Below are 24,448 nucleotides of genomic sequence, written 5' to 3' on the forward strand. Positions count from 1 at the left end.
ATACAACAACCAGACTTAACATGGACACTGGTACCAGAGCCTGCAATAAACCCAGATGCCAACTTTGCTGCCACATACACCCAGACAACACCATTACTGGCCCCAACAACATCAAACATACCATCTCAGGCATATTTAAATGCTCATCTTAAAACATTGTGTATGCCATCAAATGCCAGCAGTGCCCTTCAGCTCTCTGTATTGGACAAACAGGCAAACCTTATGCCAAAGGATTGTTGCTTAGTCGTGTCCGACTCTTTGTGATCCCATGGACCAGAGCACGCCAGGCACTCCTGTCTTCCACTACCTCCCGCAGTTTGGTCAAACTCATGCTGGTAGCTTCAAGAACGCTGTCCAATCATCTTGTCCTCTGTCGTCCCCTTCTCCTTGTGCCCTCCATCTTTCCCAACATCGGGGTCTTTTCCAGGGAGTCTTCTCTTCTCATGAAGTGGCCAAAGTATTGGAGTCTCAGCTTCAGGATCTGTCCTTCCAGTGAGCACTCAGGGCTGATTTCCTTCAGAATGGAGAGGTTTGATCTTCTTGCAGTCCATGGGACTCTCAAGAGTCTCCTCCAGCACCATAATTAAAAAGCATCAATTCTTCGGCGATCAGCCTTCTTTATGGTCCAGCTCTCACTTCCATACATCACTACTGGGAAAACCATAGCTTTAACTATACGAACCTTTGTTGGCAAGGTGATGTCTCTACTTCTCAAGATGCTGTCTAGGCCTGTCATTGCCCTTCTCCCAAGAAGCAGGCGTCTTTTAATTTCATGACTGCTGTCACCATCTGCAGTGATCATGGAGCCCAAGAAAGTAAAATCTTTCACTGCCTCCATTTCTTCCCCTTCTATTTGCCAGGAGGTGATGGGACCAGTGGCCATGATTTTCGGTTTTTTGATGTTGAGCTTCAGACCATATTTTGCGCTCTCCTCTTTCACCCTCATTGAAAGGTTCTTTAATTCCTCCTCACTTTCTGCCATCAAGGTTGTGTCATCTGCATATCTGAGGTTGTTGATATTTCTTCCAGCAATCTTCCAGCTAGGGATTCATCCAGCCCAGCCTTTCGCATGATGAATTCTGCATAAGTTAAATAAGCAGGAAGACAATATACAGGCTTGCCGTACTCCTTTCCCAATTTTGAACCACATGCAGTTCTAACTGTATGGAACTGTTGTTCCATATGCAGTTCTAATTGTAGCTTCTTGTCCCACATAGAGATTTCTCTTTTTTAAAAAAAATAACTTTTATTAAGTTTTCCATTTAACAATCCAATCATATCACATTTATTATTCCAAATTATACCAATACATATCATAAAGTCCAAATATTTTGCCAAGTTATATATTTTTGTTGGGGATTCCCATGCTTCGAGTTCAGTAAGGGTCCAGTCATCTCATATTTATGCTCCTTTTAGTGTTCATCAGTCCCATCTTTCAATCTTCTTGTTGTTATCCTTTTTCTTCTTAATAGCCTCTGAGTTGTTTTCACAGGCGAAGGCGAGTTAAAGTAAGCAATATTATGCTTCTGTGTGAACTTTGTAAGGCTCTCCCTTTTTTTTAAAGCTGGTAAGTCTTTTGTTTGCAATAAATCACACACTGATCCAAAAGTCCTCCTTGAGCGGCAGACGCCATCATTCTCAGTTCCGATGAAATAAAATCTAGGCGTTTGCTCATTAATTTTCCCAGACAGGTTGCATCATAAATTAGGCTTTCCAGGGAAGATTTTGCCAAGTCGAACTTAGAATACAAACATGATAACAGAGTAGTGGCTCGCCTCCCCCTGTGCCTATTAATCTCGCAACAAAGTCTGTCTCATAATGGCGGATCCCGATTAAAAACTGCGTCACAAGAGAGCCTTTTATTTTCTTTCCAGATCTTTCAAAAAACAAAGGCTTTAGGTGATATTTTTATTTCCACACAGTTTATTTTCCAATCTCACTTGTTATAAGTCGTATGACGGTTCTTCTGGGGTGGGGGTTGTTAGGTAATATTGTAATAAAAAAAAGAAAAAGTTCCCACCCCCCTTTCCATTTCGTTTCAACATACCAGCATAGATGTTATTCTTTGATGTTATCTTCTGTCCAGTCCATTCCATCACTCTTAACTTCTCAGCGGCAGGCTTAATTACCAGCTAACATAACCTTTTCTTCGCTCGAAGCATGTGCAATAACTTTTATATCCAATTTTTTATCTTAAGTAATGCAACTAGAGTCGCTCTCAGAGACAGTGTCCGGGAGATCCGAACTCGAGGGCTTTCCATCCAGTGCCCTCACCCCCTCCTTCTTTCGAGCTCGGGGGTGATTTATGGGCAACCGCGGACAAGGCTGCATCTTCCCTTCCACCGGGAAGAATTTGGGAGGCTGATTTACTCCCATCATCAGCCCCTTAATTACCTCGTGTAAGCTGGAGAGATGGTATTGTCGGCCATCTTCCAAGGCGCCCATTGCGGCTTCCCCCCCACATAGAGATTTCTCAGGAGACAGATGAGGTGATCAGGCACTCCCATTTCTTTAAGAACTTGCCATAGTTTGCTGTGGTTGACACAGTCAAAGGCTTTTGCATAGTCAATGAAGCAGAAGTAGATGTCTTTCTGGAACTCTCTAGCTTTCTCCATAATCCAGCGCATGTTTGCAATTTGGTCTCTGGTTCCTCTGCCTCTTCTAAATCCAGCTTGCACTTGTGGGAGTTCTCGGTCCACATACTGCTTAAGCTTGCCTTGTAGAATTTTAAGCATAACTTTGCTTGCATGTGAAATGAGTGCAATTGTGCGGTAGTTGGAGCATTCTTTGGCACTGCCCTTCTTTGGGATTGGGATGTAGACTGATCTTCTCCAATCCTCTGGCCACTTCTGAGTTTTTCAAATTTGCGGACATATTGAGTGTAGCACCTTAACAGCATCATCTTTTAAAATTTTAAATAGTTCAGCTGGAATATCATCACTTCCACTGGCCTTGTTATTAGCAGTGCTTTCTAAGGCCCAGAAAGATATGGATGTCTCGTACACCCCAGGTAGTGTGGTTGCTGACCTTGAGCCAGACATCCTGGAGAGTGAAGTCAAATGGGCCTTAGAAAGCAGATTGGAGGATTGGAGAAGATCAGAAGAAGTTACTGAATTATAACTTATTACTAAACTGAAAGGGACGTGGGTGGCGCTGTGGGTTAAACCACAGAGTCTAGGACTTGCCGGTCAGAAGGTTGGCGGTTTGAATCCCGGCAACGGGGTGAGCTCCCGTTGCTCGGTCCCTGCTCCTGCTAACCTAGCAGTTCGAAAGTACGTCAAACTGCAAGTAGATAAATAGGTAACGCTCCGGCGGGAAGGTAAACGGCATTTCCGTGCGCTGCTCTGGTTCGCTAGCGGCTTAGTCATGCCGGCCACGTGACCCGAAAGCTTTATGCCGGCTCCCTCGGCCAATAAAGCGAGATGAGCGGCGCAACCCCAGAGTCAGTCACGACTGGACCTAATGGTCAGGGGTCCCTTTACCCTTACTAAACTGAAAACTATGGAGAGACCTGGTCTGAATAGAGGTATTGGATTCTTGCCTCATTACACATGCTAAAGCTATTTTTGGTCTGCATACTGCATGCTATCCCATGCTTTTTCCTGTAGGACTAATTGCAGTTGTTAACAGTTGTCAACAGGTTTACCATACCCATTGAGTCAATCACCCATCTCCTACTACCCTTCTTTTTTTCTTCTTTTTTTAAAAATATTTTTTATTAAGGATTTTCTTGTTTTACAGAAGTGTAGTGCCTCGTATTTTTTTCTTCTTCTTCCATGTAACATTTTTACAAATCCGTTTCATTTGTTGAGGCATTAGGGGGAGAAGAAAAAAGAAAGAAAAAAGAAAGGGGGGTGGAGAGAGCGAAGATGGATGGGGGTGGGGTCGGGTGGCGGTGTTTCTATTATGTTTAATGTATGTAGAGTTTGGTGTCAGCGTTGCTTGTGTTGCTCACTTGTGTTCCTTTGGTGGTGAGAGAGGTTGGGGTTGGCCTAGGGTGTGATTGTTTGCTTGTGATTGGCTGTGGTGATCTTTGTTTTCGTGTGTGAGTGAGGTGGGTGGGTGTTTTGGATCAGGTTAGCCATATTGATTTGTATGCTGTTGGTGGATTATTGTCATTGTCCTGTTGGGCTGTGTATGTGATGAAGGGGAGCCATACCGGGGTGAAGGCGTCTTCTTCTGTTTGTCCCCGTGTCAGTTTCAGTTTATTAGTTAATTTTTCTAGTAGGGCTGTTTCCCATACTATTTGGTACCATTGGTCCATGCTTACTCCTGACAGGTCTCTCCAGTGTCTGGTTATGGTGTTTCTGGCTGCTGAGAGCAGGTGGGTTATGAGTTCTTTGTGGTGTAAATGGGCATTGTTGTCTTGGAAGATGTTTAGTAGGGCCAATTCTGGGGTGATGTCTATTACTTGCTTAGTTATTTTACATATTTCTTGTATGGCTGTTGTCCAGAATAGTTGAATTTTGGGACACTCCCACCACATGTGGAGGTATGTGCCTGTGGAGGTGCACCCTCTCCAGCATTTTGGTGAGGTTCCTGGGTGTATTAGCGCTAGTTTCCTTGGTGTTAGGTACCACCTGTAGGTGAGTTTCAGTGTGAGTTCTTTTCTTTTCATTGATATGGATTTAAAGGGAGGTTTAGACCACATTCTGGTCCATTGAGTGGGGTTAATCTCATAGCCTATGTCATTCTCCCATTGTTTTTTGATTGCGTCTAGGGGATTTGCGGGGTTTTGGAGTAGTATTTTGTATATTGCGGATACAGTCCCTTTACCGTTTCCCTTTGTTGTTAGGAGGAGGTTTTCGAAGGTTGTCAGGGGCCTAGTTGCTGCTGATTTTACTGTTGGGTTGTTTAAGAGGGCATGTAGTTGGTGTTGTGTTAACCAGGTCATTTGGGTGTCTTCTAGTTTGTCTTGTATTTCTTGTGTTGACAAGGGTTTGTTATTTTTATAAAAGTCTATTAGGCGATATAAGCCTTTGGTTCGCCAGGTTTTTATCTGGAGGTTTTGTGCTGCATGGTGGAATAATGGGTGGTACGCCAGGGGGATTAGTGGGGATGGGGTTGGGGATAGTTTGCCTATTTGTGTTTTCCATGCTTTGAGCATGGTCTGTGTGTACCTGTTAAGTGTTGTGGGAATTTTCTTTAGTTTGTTTGGGAGGAGTGGGTATGTTGTGGTGCAGGTGTTTTCAATTGTGTCCCTCTCTAGGTGTACCCATTGTTTTGTCTCATCTTCTAGTATATATGGGATTATATGGCGTATTTGGTTGGCATTGTAATATGCTTCTATGTTGGGGATTCCCCATCCTCCTTCTGAGGTGGGGAGGTGCAGGTATTTGGGGCTTATTCTTGGTTTTTTATGTGAGAAGATGAAAGAGTGTAGTTTTCTCTGCCAACTGCGAAGTTGGGTTGAGGGGATCCAGGTTGGGAGGGTTTGGAATAGGTAGGTTAGTTTTGGGAGTGTGATCATTTTGATCATGGCTATTTTGTCTGAGAGAGTGAAATTCATGTTATTCCATCTCTTTAGGTCTTTGTTAATTTGTCGCCACAGGGGCTTGTAGTTGTGGAGGTACAATTTATTGAGGTTTCTGGTTATTTGTACCCCTAGGTATCTGAACTTGGTGTGGCAAAGTTTTATTTTGGTGACCTTCGTGAGTTCTTTTTGGGTGTGAGGAGGGGTGTTGAAGCACATAGCTTCTGACTTTGTAAAATTTACCTGTAGGCCCGACACTATTGCAAATGTGTTGAGTTCTCTGATTAGGGAGGTTGCTGTGCTTATGGGGTCTGGTGTTGTGACCATTAGGTCGTCTGCAAAGAGCCCTAATTTATAGGTTCTGCCTTTTATTTCCACTCCCTTGATGTCTGTGGCTGCTCGGATGCGGATTGCTAAGGGTTCCAGAGCCAGGATAAATAAGAAGGGAGACAGTGGGCATCCTTGTTTCGTGCCTCTTTGGATAGCTATAGTATTAGAATCCATATTGTTAGTTCTGCATTTTGCTCAGGCTTGGGAGTATATTTGTTTGAGGATTTGTAGGAAGTTGGGGCCAAATTTCATGTTAGTTAGTACTGCTAATATGTATTTCCACTCCAAGCAATCAAAGGCTTTGAGGATTTCTAGGGACATAATTGTCAATGGGAGTTTAGTTGCCTTGCTGTGTTCGATCAGGTTCAGTAGTTTCCTGATGGGGTCTATTATATTGCGGCCAGGGACAAAGCCAGTCTGGTCTGGGGCTATTAACTTGTGTAGGAAGATTTTTAGGTGGTTGGCCAGGATTGATGTGAATATCTTGTAGTCTTGGTTTATTAATGAGATTGGGCGGTATGATTCTACTTTGAGGCTATCTTTTAGTGGTTTTGGGATGGAGACTATTTTGGAGTGGGTCCAGGTTTTGGGGATGGGGCCCCCTTTTATGATGTCGTTGAATAGGCGGGTCATGTAGGGCATCAAGGGTTCTTTGAATTTCCTATAGAATTCTGCTGTGAAGCCATCTGGGCCTGGGGCTTTGTGTGGTTTCAGGTTTTTGAGGACCACATCTATTTCCTCTGGGGTGATAGGGCTGTCCATGAATTCCTGTTCCTCATCAGTTAGGGTAGGCATGGTCAGTCCTGCTAGAAATGTTCTGATTTCCTTCTCTGGTGGGTTATGGGAGGTGTATAGGTTGGAGTAGAATTCTGCAAATTCTGAGGTTATTTCTTCGGGGGAGAATGTTATGTTGCCGTCTTTTTTGGTGATGCAGTGTATTCTTGTTTTGAGTGCTTTTTTCCTACATCTATTTGCTAGTAATCTGGAGTTTTTCCCTCCATATTCGTAGAAACGTTGTTTAGAGTATAGAATGTTGATCATTGTTTTGTTAATTTCTAGGGAGTCTAGTTCTCTCCTTTTTTGTTCTATAAGTTTGAGGAGTTTTTTAGATCCTGTTTGTTTGTAGCGTGATGAGAGGGCTGTGATGTCTTGTTCTATTTTGCTAATTTTTGAGGAGGTTTGTTTTTTAAGGAATGTTTTCTCTTTTATGCAGGCTCCTCTGGTGACCGCTTTCATTGCGTCCCATAGGAGGGGGGTTGTTATATTGTCTACATCGTTTTCCTTGAAGTAGTTTTGGAGGGTTTTTGTGAGACTCTCTCTAATTTGTTTGTTTGTAGTTAGGATGGGACTGAAGGACCATGATGGGGTGGTTTGTGTTCCTTCTCCTATTTTAACGATGACTTCTACTGGGGCGTGATCTGTGATTTTAATGTTACCTATGTTTGTTGATTCTACTGAGGGGATCAGACCCTGTGTGAGTAGAATGCTGTCCAGTCTGGACACTGTATCATGGCGTCCCGATTGGAATGTATGGCTGATGTCTCCCGGGTTTTGCTCACCCCAAATGTCATAGAGACCCCTGCTTTTTAGCATTTTTAGTAACTTGTAAGAGTTCCTAGTTGTTGGGGGTTTCCTTCGGAGGAAGGTTGCCCATGGGGTTGTGGGGTGGATATCTTTCAGGGATAAACCTTTCATATTTAGATTGAGGTCCCGTCCTAGGATTGCTTCCCCTTCAGAGAAGGAGAGGAATTTGTTTAGTGTCTTCTGGAAGAATTCTAATTGTTTCGTGTTTGGGGCATATATGGAGCCGATTGTCAGTTTGATTTTGCCATCTAGTGTCCCTTTAGCGAAAATGAATCTGCCTTTTTTGTCCTTGAGGACTGTTGTGGCAGTGAAGTTCAGGTCTCTACTGAGTATTATGGCTACACCACGAGCTTTCCCTGAGCCTTGTGCGACCCACTGTTGACTGAAGCGGGGGTCGCTCAGGAGTTTGCTGCCTTTGGGTGGGTTGTGTATTTCTTGTAGGAAGGTGATGTGTGGTTTCATGGTGTTTATGTTATGGGATGATTTATTTGTAGCTTTTCCAGCCCCCCAGAGTCCACACGCTTCCGTTGCGGTGCTTTGCTCCAAAGGGCTCCTCACAGCTTCAGCAGAGTGTATACACAGCGGAGAAACAGAAACAGTTGCCGTGTGTGCGTAATAAATCAGGCTTAACGCACGGTGTCTTCCTTATCTTACAAATAGCTTTATTATCGTAGCAAAACAACAGTTCATAACTCTCCTGGTGACAGAGCACACATTTTTGCTCCTCTCTCGCAACGGAGCAACACACACACTGAGAGACACAGTAGAACACTCCCCTCAGTATTCTAAACCACGCCTCAGAATGTGAGACGTCACTCAGAACTTCTTAACCCTGTAAGTTCTGATTCTCTCCACATATGTATGAGGTGATGCGTTTTCTTTTGATGGGGTTTCCCAGCCCCCTCACATTTAATGTGATTGCTTTTAGGTTAGCCATCTTGCTTATCTATTATGTGGGGCGATTCCCTGCCAACCCGTTCGGGTTGTCTTGTGTCTCTCTCTTCGTGTTGTTTAAAGAACCAGTGGGGTTGCGCTGACCTAGGGTGTGGTGGGTGGGGGGCTAGTGGGATTAGAGTGAGATTTGGGTTAAAGAGTAGGGGGTAAGTTGTAGGGAGAGTATCAATAACAATAGCAGTGATATAGAGGAAATTTTTGTTTTAAAAGAGAGTGGTGGTCGTAGCTGGGGGCGAAAGATTCCCCCTTCAAGAACAAGCCAACAAATAGAAAAGAAAGGGCTTTAAAAAGGGGGGGGGGAGTGTGGTTTTTAAAAAAATAAATAAATAAAATAAATAATAATATTTCCCCCTAATTATTGTTATTATTTTTTGTTTGTAAAAAAGTAATTAAAAATGTACGGGTAAAAGATAAAAATGAGAATTAAAGGTTAAAAAAAGGGGGGTTGTCTTTAGATAGATAGATAGATAGATATATAGAGCTTTTTATTTTTATTTTTTTTTAAAAAAATGAGTAAAGTATAGGTAAAAGAGGATAGGTAAAAGAGAGTGGGAAGTCTGGGGCGACGTGGCAGTCCCAGGAAATGGCCTGTGATGGTTCAGGGCTGTTTTCTGGGTACTGCCATTTTAATTCTTAAGAGGGGAGTTTGAGGTGAAAATAAAATGAGGTTTAAATTGAGGGTGTGTGTGTGTGTGGAGAAGTGTGTCTTTAAATAGTGTGTAGAAAAGATAGAAATAAAAATAAAGATTCAAATAAAGGGTGGCTGCAGCAGCAGTGGCCCCTCTTTTAAAAAGAAAAATGATAAAAGTAGGTATATGGGGGGGGGATAAAAAAGGATTTCTTTTAAAAAGGGGGGGGAAAGGGAGAGGGGTAGAAAGGGGTTAAAAAAGGGATTTTTTTTTTTAAAAAAAGGAGAAAACAAGGGGGTAGTTTCTTCCTTTCTGCGATCTCCTTTGTCATGCGGCTTTGCATGGAGGGGTAGGCTCCGGTTGGCTCAGCCATGTGTTTTTTCGGAGCCTCTTTTGCCTTCCCGTGCTCACCTACCTCCCCTCTTCTTTGTCGGCAGAGACGGGGGCAGCAGCGGTAAAGTAAAGTTAGGGCTCCTTTTCCTTTCTTTTTCTTCTTCTTTCCCCCTTTTCTTTTTCTCCCTCTCTGCGTTAGCTCCACTGTCTTCCTGGATTTGGAGCTCCTCTCGGCTGTTGGGGGGGTGGTCGGGTGTCTTTCCGGCTCAATCAAGGTCGTGGGGGGGTGGTTTGGCTCCTTTGAAAGACGCCCCGGGCACCCCCGATTCCTCTCCTTTGGCAGTGTTGGCAGCAGAAGTCCTGGGAGCCCGGGAATCGGCCAGACAGAGCCTTTTACTCTGGCTGGCTTCAGGAGCTCTTTTCTGCTGTTGCAGCCGCCATGCTGCCTCGCCGGAAGTTCCCCCTCCTACTACCCTTCTGAAAAAAACCAACCCCACTCTCCCACTATATGTAAGGATCTGGTGACTTCTGTTTCAGTGCCTCGCCAGAGTGGTGCATGCTCTGGTTTTCTCTCGCTTGGACTACTGCAGTGCACTCCATGTGGGACTACCTTTGAAGGTGACCCAGAAACTACAACTAATCCAGAATGCGGCAGCTAGACTGATGACTGGGAGCGGCCGCCGAGACCATATAACACCGGTCTTGAAAGACCTACACTGGTTCCCAGTATGTTTCCGAGCACAATTCAAAGTGTTGGCACTGACCTTTAAAGCCCTAAATGGCCTCGGTCCAGTATACCTGAAGGAGCGTCTCCACCCTCCTTGTTCAGCCCAGACACTGAGGTCCAGCTCCGAGGGCCTTCTGGCAGTTCCCTCCCTGTGAGAAGCCAAGTTACAGGGAACCAGGCAGAGGGCCTTCTCGGTAGTGGCACCCACCCTGTGGAACGCCCTCCCATCAGATGTCAAAGAGAAAAATAACTTCCAAACTTTTAGAAGACATCTGAAGGCAGCCCTGTTTAGGGAAGCTTTTAATGTTTAATAGGTTGTTGTATTTTACTCTGGAAGCCGCCCAGAGTGGCTGGGGAAACCCAGCCAGATGTGCGGGGTATAAATAATAAATTATTATTATTATTATTATTATTATTATTTAGTGTATCTGAAGAAGTTTGCATGTACACAAAAGCAAACCCAGAAGAAACTTAGTTCTTCTCTACGGTGCTACTGGACAATTTTTTTATTTATTTCCACTGCCTTAGTGCTACCTTCACACTGGGTATTTATTGTGGAACTTTGTCCATTCATTTTTTGAAGAGCATCTGCACATTACCACTGTGAATAAAACATCTGTTTCCCCCTTCTTCAAGCTCAGAAAATCAGACTTGGAACCAGACACAATGGAACAGCTGCAGAATTTCCCCAGGTGTAGATGCCACATCGCACTGCTATTTCATCTGTATTAAATTGCTCTAATCTAGCCGGAGTGGACGTGGGTGGCGCTGTGGGTTAAACCACAGAGCCTAGGACTTGCTGATCAGAAGGTCGGCAGTTCAAATCCCCGCGACGGGGTGAGATCCCGTTGCTCAGTCCCTGCTCCTGCCAACCCAGCAGTTCGAAAGCACGTCAAAGTGCAAGTAGATAAATAGGTACCGCTCCAGCGGGAAGGTAAACGGCGTTTCCGTGCACTGCTCTGGTTCGCCACATGACCCAGAAGCTGTACGCCGGCTCCCTCAGCCAGTAAAGCAAGATGAGCGCCGCAACCCCAGAGTCGGCCATGACTGGACCTAATGGTCAGGGGTCCCTTTACCTTTACCTAGCCGGAGTGGAAGCTCCTTGCAAGCCCTATTAGCTGGTTGTTGGTACTTACTGAAAGCTTTGTGTGATGCTTTGAAGCCCCCACCCCCATGGCTCTCTTTAGCATTGGGGATGAGCTTACAGGGGGAGGCTTGCATAGAGCCAAGTGCTCTGCTTACAGAGAGAACTACTTGGAACTTTAAAGCCCTGACAACCATCTGATCCATGGGCATAGCCAGGATTTTTTGTTGTGGGGGGAGCCCTTTTGTTAAGGGGAGCAGAACCTCAGCTATGTATTTTTATTGATTTGGGGAGGGCAGCTGCCCCTCCCTGCCACGCCCATGAACTGATTATTGAGAATTCAAAGCACACTGTACTGGTCATCTGATGTCATTGTAGCTCCAGATGATTAATATGTGGTCCACATGGAGCAGGGTACCTAAGAATCCCACCTGTACTTTCACTGTCACTTTAACCCTTCGCTTTACAAATACCAACTCTGTATCAATTTTCTGTCTCCTTCCCCCTCAAATTACAGGTGGTGGGATAACCATGAAGGAGAGAGCAGAAAATACAGAGTTGCTGATGAAAACAACACCTCCCCCACCGGCATTTCACAGCTGCCAATCTGGGTTCACCAAAGTCTTGGAGCAATGTTGGCATTTCACTTCCATCATAAATCATAATGGCAATGATTTGATGTCCACATCTGAAAGTACCTTAATTCTTCAAGGACCTGATTTTAGCACCAAGGGAAACTGGGTGGCTGCTTTTGTAGCCGATTAACAACTAATAAGATGGTTGTCAAGTTGTTAAATACCAGAACTAAGCCACCATTCCCCAAAATGTGTCCTGTAAATATGCACTAAACAGCAAGCCCACAACTTGTGCACATTGAACTTTGTTCACTTGACAAAAATCCAGGGAGACACTGGCAATTCTGCCCGCCAATGAACCCCATGTACCGGTATTTTCACTATACACAATGTTGGCTTTAGGCTAAGGTTACCAGATTTTTTTTCAATGAATCAGGGGACACCTGTCAACCTCCATGGATTTTGTCAGGGGACTGATTTGTAAATCCGGGGACTATCCCCGGGAAACAGGGACATCTGGTAACCTTACTTTAGGCACAATCCCTGCAATGTAACCCCCATGTAAGTTGTGAGCTTACTCTACTCTCTGTGTTCCTTGGAGCTTTCTGCTCTGCGCCCTTGACTTTGTTTGCATGTACTTGATTTGCTGTCTCAATTTTAAGAGGAAGGGGAAGCCTTGAGGGGCAGTAAATGACCTTTGGCTCTTCATAACCATGCGGGATTCTGCCTGGCCCTCAAAGAGTGTTCAGCTAACAAGGTAAGTGGAAGTGGGATATGTATCTCAGTGGTACTCAGTCCCTAATTGCTGGGTTTTTAAATGGAGTTTTGACAGGCAACATTCCTGCTTGTTCATTTTGGTGTACTGCTAGTTTCCTTTTTAGACCAGAGACAACTTTTCTGATAGAGGCTTTGCTTTGCTTGATGTGTACTCTTTTATCCCTCTTTTCCCTCAAATAAGTTTTTTAAGATTTTGAAATAAAAAATTTTAAAACTAGAGATGTATTAGGGGTGGGTGCACGCATTCTGAAAAGCTATTCTGTGCCCAGCCCAAATTTATGGGTCAGCTTAGCATTCAGAGTTAATGCTTGAAGTGCTCTTAGCAGGAGTGAGTGCCAGCTTGGCCCTGCAGCCGTGGGTGCCATGCAGCATGCATGGCCCTGGCACCAAAATTTGTGGGTGCCTGGCCCTTCAGGGGGAATTTTGTGGGTGCTTGGGCACCCAGGGAGTTGGCATCCATGTGTCTCAGCTACCTATGAATAAATATACATCTCAAATGTGCATGGTAATTTGTGCACACCTCCTGGTTTGTAGCTTGTCCCAGTCTTTAAGGTGTTGGGAGCTAGTAGCAAGAAAATGCTGCTGTAGCAAGGTCATAACGTGGCTGTTCATGATGTTGATGCTGATATACAAAATGTAAATATATGTTTGTCCCCTGGGAAAACACCTTCCTGGCTTAGGAAACCAGCCAATAGCATTTGCCACCCACACATGCTTCATTGGGGCAAGCAGTTAACACATATTCAGGAGCATTAGTGCTTTCCCCCCTTGGCAACGTATTCACACTGATTTTAATTCAAGCTCCTGCACCATTATAACTAAAGCTCTTAAAAGTCTGGCTGATGTAATGTTTGTTTTGTTTTAATACATGCCGAATCTTAAAAGTTGTGGGCAAAAGTAGTTGCACAAACATCTTTCTAAAAGCAGAATGTAGGAATTCTGAATATCTTCTCCACCGATAGGAATTGGATTAATAAGCCGGCATAAACATAGCTTCTAGCACTAGTCCATGAAAACTGTGAAAAGTTCCATCTCTGAAGAATACCACAATAACAGAAAAATAAGTATTTCTAGTATCAGTGGATTATAAAGAATCCAAAATAATTTCCTTCATAAGGCTGAAAAACCTGCCAGGGTATGCATGTGTGTTAACTGTAACAATAAAGCAATTAGCTTTTTCAATCTACTGTACTTGCAAACAGAATTAAGATAATATATTCAAGGATCTGAAATGCAAAGACATAATTTTCAACAATTAGCAAATAAAGAAAATAGCAAAGAAAGGGGGGCAACTATGTTGAAGTACAAACTTTTTTTAAAAAAACCTGCTGTACTATTCCCAATAAATCTTTCTCAGAGGTAAAAAGTATTTATTTTAATGTAGCAGTCCATGTACAACATGCTTCAGATTTGTGGATTTATAGTATTAGCTTTACAAAATTCTTGATATTCTGAGTACACAGAAAATCAACCTAAAATATTCACAAAAATAGGAGAAAAAAACAACCTATATATTTTTTATTATTTTCTGGGGGAGGTAAATGAAATATCCCCCAAAGAACTAATTAAGAGTTCAAAAGAAATGCTTTATTACAACATCAAAAAATTTATTCACCACAGTTGCTTGTTCCAGTAAGCAGACTTTAAATGAGAGGTTGGCTTCACTTATTATAGTCGGCATTTTGCCCTAATTTAACACAAGAACACTTTTATTAAAATCTCTTGCTAGAAAAAAAGATGAAACACTTGCTGTGGACAATACTTTTAATCCATAAATTGTTGTGTGGTTTCTCAGACTTGTTAAGAATGTAACAGCATCTAACACTAATGTATTGAACCAGTGTCATCATGGCCATACAGGGATCACAGTGTAGTGGACTGCATACCTTTACATCAAATGGAAATATTGTCCATGTTACAAAACCATAGTCAAATCTAACACTTGCAACATACTTCTCTGGTAATATGGTTGTCCACCCCAAGCACCTAAACATTACTAAATACAAGTTTGTATCCTAGGAATAATGAGAAGCTTTAAAAGAATAGGTTTTGTAGAAAGTGCTAGGGAGTAAATCTTCAGTAGGGATATTCAGAAAATCTGTTGCTCAAAGAGTATCTTTTCAAACCCTGCTGGAGGAGTGTGATAAAATTCACTGAACTGACAATCCAAAATGGCACTGTCATCCACTATAAGAAGGAAGAAGAAAATAGTGAAAAACTTGAATATATGCATACTTCACATTCAACCAGCCTTGGCAGAAACTTAACCTTTGTTTTCTTGATTAAAATATTACTTATGTTGACAAAATGCAGAACAATACTCCTGGAAATTATGATGGAGTCTAACAAAGCCTTGCAACTCAAACAACAAAAGTTAAAAGCTCACAAATCTTTGTGGCACATCAACAGCTGACCTGTTCTCATCCAGCTTGCAAAAGCCTCTCTACCTGTACACCGGAAAGCAATTCTTACACATTACAAGTGAGCAGGCGAATAGCACTTAATAACAAATTACCTTTGCATAATAAGAAAATTCACCCAGCACTACCCATTTGAGCACAAAGAACTACTTTTTGTTGTTAAGGCAGGGGAAAAAGATGATGTGGCCTAAATCCCAAAGGAACCACCACCTTTGGTCCTTATGATTATGCAGAGCAATGATAAGAATCTTCCATGGTTAGAAAAGAATAGCAGCTACGGCCATCGGTCCAAGTTCTTGATCAACAAGTCTCAAGTGGATGTTCTGAAAAGCTGTTGTCCAACTCTCCACCAGACCACCCTAGAGACTACAAGGAACCTTACACTGGGGGTAAGGTAAAGGTAAAGGTACCCCTGCCCGTACGGGCCACTCGTGTCCGACTCTAGGGTTGTGCGCTCATCTCACTTAAGAGGCCGGGAGCCAGCGCTGTCCGGAGACACTTCCGGGTCACGTGGCCAGCGTGACGAAGCTGCTCTGGCGAGCCAGCACCAGCGCAGCACACGGAAACGCCATTTACCTTCCCGCTATAAAGCGGTACCTATTTATCTACTTGCACTTAGGGGTGCTTTCGAACTGCTAGGTGGGCAGGAGCTGGGACCGAAAAACGGGAGCTCACCCCGCCGCGGGGATTCAAACCGCCGACCATACGATCGGCAAGTCCTAGGCACTGAGGTTTTACCCACAGCGCCACCCGCGTCCCACACTGGGGGTAGGAATGTTCTATTAAAATATAAGCCCATTCTCAGAATATTGGTCCATGTGGAAAATAGGAAGCTGTGTAGTAGGGAGGTCAAAGTGTTAATAAGTCCTGAGAACCCAAACTTACCATATACCACAGGGAAGACAGTTCCTCTAATTCCTGAGGCTGGACAGTGCATATTTTTCCCATTCAAATAAACATTTAGTTCTACATGGTCATATGTAATTCCCTGTAACACAAATGTGACATTTAGACTCCACTTTTATTTATTTTACTTCTGAATGTTGTGGACATTTCAACATTAACTTCACAGCTATAAGAGCTACAAACTTACTTTAAAAATATGAACATTTTCAGGGAGCTACTTACATCCAATACCCCACTACGTCAAGTACCCACAGCCCTGTTTGTTTGTTTTGTATACCACTTTTCATTCGAATATCACAGGGTGGTTCACAACATAAAAATACAAATGACACAAAATACATAAAAACCCACGCACTCCACCACATTGTAAAGGCCATAGATTTATTATTATGAATTAAATTTGATTGAATGTGTGCTCTTCCTTTGGCCTGAATTATGGCAACAGGTTCCTTTTAAGGACCTTGGGGTTCTGTATTAAAGTCCAACTTTACATAAAGACCAGCTTAACTGGACTCTGTTGTTGCAAATATAGCAGAGATTATCACATATATAAGCAGAGATTATCACATCTGCTTTGAAGTTAGCTTTGGCTTGGAGGAAACACCATCAATTCTGGTCAGATTCATATAAGCAATACTGAAAGAAACTCACCACAATATCACCCTCTTGTGGAAGGTTGTTTGCTGGCAACCTGTTCTTCTCATCATTATTGTAGTACAGAGCTCCATCATTTCTCAGTACTAGACTATTCACATCACACCCAAGAGGAATTTGATTCAAATTGACTTTCTGAGTCGCAACACCAATACCCCAGATTCCTGAATACATGGCGAGGGGTGAAATGGAATGGCACAACCATGGGAGAAGTGAGAAGAGAGAGAGAGAATGTACTTTAGTGTAGTACAGTGGAAATGGGCAAAGCTGGGGGAACTTGCAAGACGTTCCCCCAGCCTTGCCCAAGTAGCTTATTTCCACACACAACTGACTGTGCTATGTCATGACAGTAGGTGAAATAATGAGCATATATTGATCAGGAAGTCAAACCAAACCTTTATCTTCCCGCCCCTGCTCAACTGCAACAGAACCCTTTTAAAAGCCCTTGCCAATTTTTTTAATGAACCCTCATCTTGAACTGGTCCCAACTACACTGAATTATGGGCAATGAGGTGCTGCAACCTGGCTCCATAAGGAAGCTGAAGGAACCCTTGGTTGCCAGCAAAGCATTTTGCAAATCAACATGGCTAACAAGGGCTCCAACTGGTTCTACTCTGACTGGCAATGGCTCTCCAAAGTCTCAGGCAATCTGACACTTTAAGTGGAGGTGCTAGGACTGAACCAGTGGAAGCCTCTCTAGGATACCTTGCACCCTTAGCAAGGCGCTGACTTCGTGACACCTCCCTGGAAAAAAATAACTTTATTGCAATAGCTACATTAGAAATTATCTTGTGAACTGCTATCCTGGTGTGAATAATTTAATGAAAACAGTAAAAGTCCTCAACTGGTCTAGGAAACTGCCCACTAACGGTGTCTCAGTCTTATCTGGATTGAGCTTCAGTTTGTTGGCTCTCCTTCATATAAATCTATGATTCTCAGATTTGAGCAGTAAGGGGCCACAAGATGGAAGGCGAGAGGAGGATGAAGTCCCAGGGTGTGAGCAGGAGCCTGCTCATGCAACAGTGGATTTTACTCAGCGATTTGAATCCAATCTGAGCAAAACATGATGAATTTTTGCGAGCGTTAACTTTTTGACTGACCTGTAGACTGGATTTTAAACTCAAAATAGCTCTTGTTCTGATGCAAAGGAGCATTGGCTAGGCAGCCTCCCGTACCACATACTCGTCGTCCATTTTTGACAATGACAACATCTGTTCCTGCAGAATTAAAAGCATCAAACTGAAACATTCTGAACTTCCATTTAAGACATGCAGCACAATTCTGAACAAGTATGTTTGGAAATAAGTCCAACTGATTTCAGAGGAACTTGCTCCCATTTAAGCAAGAACTTATTAAAATTCTTACTATCAGCAGCATGCTTGACAATAGCTGGAAGGCAGAAAGATTTACAGAAAGATAATTTGCTATATGAATGATACCAGCAAACTTGGATAATTGCATTGATGGGAAAACTAACCCAAAAGACAGAAACAATTTTAAAAAGACAAAACAAGTTTCAAGAGACATGTCCCCTCTTTATTGTTATTCTGTTTTTGTCACAATTTTTTAAAGTATGGTTAGGATTGCAGCTATGCAGCTCAGTCCTATGCCTATCCAGTCGGAACCAAGTCATACTATGTTCATTGTGTCTTTCTACCTTATAAATATGTTTAAGAATGTAGCCTTAACCTTAAACTGTGGGGAAATCCTTATTTGGTGTGGGTGGGAGGAGCGCAGGCTGCCACTTGGATAGAGGTTATTGTGAGGCTGCTGCTGACAAAAATTATTAGAAAATCCAAGAAGCTTCAAATCCACATTAAATTCCACCATGGACAAGCCCCGGGAAGCCAAGGGAGTTACAGTTTCTGCCCAGTCTTTATACTGTGTGATAGTGTGTTAAGGATTAGAGGTGCCCTTGAATTACTTTAATTTTAAACTGTAAAATTCTAAGGAGTTTCATTAGTCTATGAATTAAATCCATGCACTCTCCCAAAACAAGACAAGGTTGATGCTTACTCTAAATTAATTCCAGTTAAGTATTCAAAATCCAAAGAGACTGGAACGCCTCTTGATAGAGAAAAAACAGTTCCCAGTATAACTCCAGTTTTGTCCTTAGATTTTCCTCACACTCTGTTCAGCAATAATTCACATTGTTTTATAACAGAAGGGGGCAAAAATTAGTTGTCCCATTATAATCTGCATTTATGTCCTAATCCAAGATCATGGAAACCTGATATGCCGGACAGACACACCTGGATATGAAGAAGACCTGTGGTTACTCACATGACATTTACACAATTATTTTTTATAGCTCTAGTTACAGGTAGGTAGCCCTGTTGATCTGCTCTAGTCGAAACAAAATAATCCCCCCCCTTCCAGTAGCACCTTAGAGACCAACTAAGTTTGTTATTGGTATGTGCACATGAAAGCTCATACCAATAACAAACTTAGTTGGTCTCTAAGATACTACTGGAAGGAATTTTTTTATATTTTTTATAGCATTTAACATATATACACTCCAGCAGTGAGTGAATCCTGATTGCTCCTACCACATATAAAAAGTAGAAAAAGCATATATTTGCAATCATGTTTTAATGTTCATGCTGTGAAAGAGGTGTTTTGAGTTGTCACACAAGGGAGCACACACAGACATCACTTCAGAGTATGAAATTCAATAAGTGTGAAGCAGTCCCCAGGTTGTGAAATATGTTTCCCTAGAAAAAACACGGATGGGGAAGTAATGGAAAGCAGGAGTTCCTACTTTATCTTTCAAATCAAGAGTGAAAGTATCAAAAACTTACCTGCCAGGGCAGTGAAAGAAGTTATGTGCCCGTTTGTTTTTGTTTTGATTATCACTACAGTTCAGTTGACATCTTTTCTTCCTTATGCAACCTTCCTAATTTCTCTTTCAGAAGGATCTAGAAAGTGTGTCTTGGATCTGTGTGGGACTGGTACATTTTTGATTTGCCTACCCCACAGTTGAGAAAATAGATGCTCAAATGACTACCCCTTTTGTTTTATCCCCATTATCTCAAACCTGCCACGGTCAGAGATAGGGAATTTCTGGCCCTCCAGATCAGATCTCCCATCAGCCCCAGACAGCAAGGTCAGTGGTCAGGGATTATGAGATTCTCAAACTTGTAGTATTAATCTCAGGGTTGTGGGTTCAAGCCTCGCGTTGGTCAAAAGATTTCTGCATTGCCGGGGGTTGAGCTAGAGATGACCCTTGTGGTTGCTTCCAGTTCTATGATTCTATGAACACCTGGGTAATCACAGATTCCCTACTGCTACCTTAGATCAAAGAACAAAGTAAAGATGTGGATGAAAATAGAAATGAGATGATGCTTAGTGCTCCAGACCAGAAAAATGCAGTAGATTCAGTTTATTTGAAGTTCAGCAAAGAATTTGATTCAGTATACACTTCTGGGTTTGCCGCGGCCGTAACCCAAAGATTCCGTACCCTTGAGGTTACGCAACACGAGGTACCACTGTACACAGCCTGGTATGCAAGAGGAGTCAAGGCTGAATCAACTATTGGCATCCACTTAATTTTCTTGCTAATCAAACCTATTTTTAATAGGATTCTGACCAGATGTTACGAGTGCGAGTGGAAGGTTTTGAACTGCCCTGAGATCTACAGATGAAGGGCAGTGTAGAAGTTAAAGAAATAAAAAATAAAATAAATAAGATAACAAGGTAGCCACTGCTCTTCTGCTAAGCTTTGGAAGAAGGCGGAAAATAAAAGGAAGAATTTATTTCCCAACTGAAATGGCAGGGTGGGTAACAATTTATGGGAGGAAATTATCGTTGTCTCTCCCAGACCAGCACCTTTTGCAGTTGAGAGAAAATATATAGCAGAAGCATTTCCCCAGGTGGGCTGTGTGTCCTCCCCTCTGGGTGGTGGTGGGTGTTCAAAGGGTTACTCACTCTAGTCTAGCATTAAATAGTATTGCTAAAATCTACCGGCCTTTCTCAACTATGTTGTTGTTCTACAGCTCCCGCCATCCCTTAGCTGTGCTGAGAGCCAATAAATATGAAGTGTGGGAGGCAGTGAGGCCCAGTGGGGAGCGTCGGGCTTGCGGCTGACGGGGGGCAGAGAAATCTTGCCTCAGCCCCAAGGCTCGCTGCAATCGCTCTTGTTTGAACGGGGGGGCGTTGTTAATCATGCTCTCTGTGTTCGTAGCCCGCCTTCCCCCCGGACCGGGCCTCGCCCGCCTCCGCTTACCCATCCTGTGCGTGTCCAGCTGCACCAGCGGCATCTCCTTGAGGGCGATATGTCCGCCGCCGGCGTCTCCGCAGCAGGCCCAGCGCAGGCAGCACCACACGGGGCCGGGCGCCGAAGAGCCCGCCATGGCCGCCTCTCCCGCCCTCGGCTTCTCCGCTCAGAGCGCAGCCGGAGCCCCTCGTCGCCGCCGCCCCAGCCTAGGCGCCCGCCCGGTGCTGCTGGCCCCGCCGGGAGAGGCTCCGCATCGCCGCTGCCGCCCGCCCCGTGTCTGCGCGAGCCCGAGTCCCACACAGCCGCCCGCCCGCCCGCGGTGCCCTGGCTCGGCCTCCGATGTCGCCGGGACTGCAACTCCCATCATCCCCAGCGACAAGGGCTAGCCGCCGGGGATGATGGGAGCTGTAGTCCCGGCGACATCGGACACTCCTTCCCCTCCACAAGGCTGGGCTGCGTCTCTCGACTGACTCCCGGGGGCCCCACGAAGCGACTCGCCCTTCATCTCCCGAGGCTCTTGCTCCCCGCGTCTGCCCCCGAACAGCCCCGTATTGCGCCAAATCCCCACAGAAGCCCGGTGTCCCTCAGGCGCCCCCTGGGGGGGGGGCCGAGCGTCGCCTGTCGCGTCGCTAAGCGGCAGCGTTTCCTTCCAGGCCGCTTTCCCGGTCTGCCCCAAAGGGGCTTCCTTGCAGAAAGGGCGGCATGTGAATTTAATACTGATCATGGAATAAATGATCCTAAGGGGTCGCCGTGGGTTTTTTGTGCCACAAGCCCCGGGGGCGGGACGGGGACTCGGCTGCGGCTCCAGCGCGCGACGCCGAGCGTCTCTGAGGCGGGCAGAGGGACGGAGCACTTGTGCGCAGGCGCAGCAGCGCAGGCCCGGGCGGGCGGCGGGCGAGGAGCCTAGAGACGGGCCTGCTCACCTCCGGGGCGGCCGAGGCGGCTCTGCGGCCTCCCGAGCGACGGGCTGGTGAGCGGGGCGGAGAAGCGGCGGGGCTGCGCGAGGGGGGCGGCGGAGGGAGACGGGGCGTGAAGAGGCGGCGCGGCCTTCGGCTCCCTCGCCCTTTGCGCCAGGGCCCGTCTGGTCATTCGGGGGGGGGGGCGAGGTTACTTTTACTTTTATTCCTTGAATGTGCGGGTCTCTTTATGTGGCTCAGAGGACGAAGAGAAGAAATCCCCCAGAGAAATGCCTTAAAAACACCCCCACCCGCTTCGGAAAGGCTACAGGTTATATGGGAACGTTTTCGCCTAACGCCGAAAGTGAATCGCCGAAGTGTAAAGCCGGAAGGGAGGATCCTCTGGGTCATCTAGTCCAACCCACTGCAGTGCGGGAATCTTTTGCCCAATGGGGGGCTCGAATCAACAGCATATCATGGGGGGGGGGGGACGACTGCCGTGGTGCCCGTTGCCCCGGGCGCACAGTCTGGGGGCATGAAGCAGGCACCTCCCCATCCCTGTTGTGCCCTGCCTAGCTCTGAGAAAGGAAGGTGAAAAGCAAATGTAGAATTTTGATAGTTGGGTATTTTTAGCAGGTGTAGAATTTGTTATCCACATCTCTTGTGAAATAAAGTATTTAAACATTCACTGCTTTGGCTGAAGGACTTAATACACCCATAGGATGGCAGACAAGATGCCTGAGTTTCTTAGATTGTGATCATTATACAGTATAATTCTCTGAATTCTCTCCTTTTATTACAGACTGCAATGGAGCTCCTTGAAGAAGATCTTACATGCCCCATTTGTTGTAGTTTGTTTGAGGATCCCCGAGCCCTACCCTGCTCACATAACTTCTGTAAGAAATGTTTGGAAGGGATTTTGGAGGGAAATGCTCGGAATGTAATTTGGAGACAGTCTCTCTTCAAATGCCCAACATGTCGGAAGGAAACCACTGTGACAGGGGTTAACAACCTGCAAGTCAACTATTCCCTCAAAGGTATTGTAGAGAAATATAACAAGATTAAGGTAACCTCAAAGATGCCTGTGTGTAAAGTACACAGCGGTCAGCCTCTCAACATTTTCTGCCAAACAGACACACAGTTGATATGTGGTATCTGTGCAACTCGAGGAGATCATATAAAGCATGTGTTTTGTTCTATTGAAGATGCTTATTTTCAGGAAAAACTTGCTTTTGAGACATTGTTCCAGGGCTTTGAAACATGGCGTTGTGGGGATGCACTTTCTCGGCTAGACACCCTGGAAGCCAGCAAGCGCAAAGCCCTCCAGATGCTGACAAAGGACTATGACAGAGTAAAAGATTTTTTTGAGAAATTACAGTATACACTGGAACAAAAAAAGAATGAGATACTTTCAGATTTTGAGACAATGAAGCTTGCAGTCATGCAGGCATACGATCCAGAAATTAATAAACTGAACACTATTATACGAGAACAACGAACCGCTTTTAATATTGCCGAAGCCTTTAAAGAGGTGTCTGAACCCATTGTGTTTTTGCAACAGATGCAGGAATTCCGAGAGAAAATCAAGGTGATCAAGGAAACCAAATTGCCTTGTCTTACTGTCAACATCAATTCCACAATGAAAGGATTTGATACAAGCCACTGGGAACAATTTAAGCTTGCAGATGTGGACAAACTTTCTTTACCTCAGGAAAAAAGTACTTTTAACTGGGCATTTTCTTCATTGTCCTTACATAAGTTAATTGTGATTGTTTTGCTTTCCTTCTTTATACTTGCTGCCACACAGATGTTTTTTATGGACTTTCTATCTAACAGTCTCCAGCACTGGAAAATACTTATATCTGCATTTGGCACAGGTTATCTGGCAGACACAGCAGAGATGGCAGATCATGCTATCATCTACTGGGAGAAGATGACTGGTGGTGCTGCCATTCTGAGTGAAAAATGTGTAAATTACACCCTTGTGATGTTGGATAATATTGCCCAATTTATGTGCAAATACAAAATTTTGTAACTTCTACCCTTGTATAATAAGAAAAGTATGTTCAAACTGATTACTTTGGAAGCTTCTTAAAAAGTGATTAAGCAATCATTGATGTCATTTTTCTCAGGTCCAACTACTGATACTTGGAAATACTTTGCACATTGAATTTGAAAGGAGATACCTACTTAGGTAAAAAGTGCCAATTTATCTTGTTTTTCCCAAGGTGAAAGGCATCAGTTGTGTGTACAGTATGAATCAATAGGCATTGAAGATTATGTAAAAATATTCATGAAATACGGTATGTGCATTGCTGTTGAGTTTCAACGTTAAGAAGGACACATGGGGAGAAAATGTATAAGTAATAGGTTGTGAGGTCAAGTATATAAGTAATAACCACTGATGTACCAAACTTCAGAAGTACGGCACATTGCAAAACAATTCCTGATGTGGATGTACATGTGAAAGAACAAATACATACTATTAACTTCTAAAAAACTGTTTCTAGTTAGATGCTGATCCTAAATATACCCTGTCTTGAAAGTAAGTCTCAGTGGCTTTAAAGGTAGCTGTGTTGATCCAAAAGGGTGGAATTCAACTTCACACTTTTCCAGTTGTTCATTCCGTGCAAATACTCCAGCTTGCCAGGCAGAGCAGTAACCCCTTCCCCTGCATGTGCTGTTCTGGGGGTTCTCTCATGCTGCCAAGCCAATTTCAGGGAGTACCAGGGGCAAAAGAGGGGGTAAGCCCTGTTGTGGAAGTCCTTATCCAGGGATTCTGCCGACAGGTCTGTTTAGGTGAATCCCACCCAAAATATATAATCTAAATTCATATTAGGGAAATAAATTAGGCCAACCAAATTGTTACAAAGTGGTGTGCAATCTTTTG

General features: G+C 44.1%; 2 protein-coding genes across 2 annotated transcripts; one reads left to right on the forward strand and one right to left on the reverse strand.

Annotated features, from left to right (window-relative positions):
• Positions 1–13,826: 13,826 nt before the first annotated feature.
• SPRYD7 (SPRY domain containing 7) lies at positions 13,827–20,948 on the reverse strand. The gene is made up of 5 exons (XM_053380268.1): positions 20,672–20,948; positions 17,547–17,663; positions 16,444–16,610; positions 15,772–15,874; positions 13,827–14,653 (listed from the first exon to the last, which is right to left on the reverse strand). The coding sequence occupies exons 1-5, from the start codon at positions 20,796–20,798 to the stop codon at positions 14,556–14,558; spliced, it is 612 nt and encodes a 203-aa protein (XP_053236243.1). The 5' UTR covers positions 20,799–20,948; the 3' UTR covers positions 13,827–14,555.
• A 550-nt stretch (positions 20,949–21,498) lies between these two features.
• TRIM13 (tripartite motif containing 13) lies at positions 21,499–23,669 on the forward strand. Its single transcript, XM_053380261.1, has 2 exons — positions 21,499–21,632; positions 22,361–23,669. Exon 2 carries the CDS (start codon positions 22,367–22,369, stop codon positions 23,591–23,593), a length of 1,227 nt encoding a protein of 408 aa, XP_053236236.1. The 5' UTR covers positions 21,499–21,632; positions 22,361–22,366; the 3' UTR covers positions 23,594–23,669.
• Positions 23,670–24,448: the final 779 nt, after the last annotated feature.

The sequence above is a fragment of the Podarcis raffonei genome, chromosome 3 (genome assembly GCF_027172205.1).
Source record: "Podarcis raffonei isolate rPodRaf1 chromosome 3, rPodRaf1.pri, whole genome shotgun sequence".
NCBI classification, from domain to species: Eukaryota; Metazoa; Chordata; class Lepidosauria; order Squamata; family Lacertidae; genus Podarcis; species Podarcis raffonei.

Coding starts and splice junctions, on each gene's coding strand:
- SPRYD7 (XM_053380268.1), bottom strand. CDS start 20,798: ATGGCGGGCTCTTCGGCGCCCGGCCCCGTGTGGTGCTGCCTGCGCTGG. Junction 17,664..20,671: donor GCTGGACACGCACAGGATGG/GTAAGCGGAGGC, acceptor TTAATTCTGCAG/GAACAGATGTTGTCATTGTC. Junction 16,611..17,546: donor GTTTAAAATCCAGTCTACAG/GTCAGTCAAAAA, acceptor CCATGTATTCAG/GAATCTGGGGTATTGGTGTT.
- TRIM13 (XM_053380261.1), top strand. CDS start 22,367: ATGGAGCTCCTTGAAGAAGATCTTACATGCCCCATTTGTTGTAGTTTG.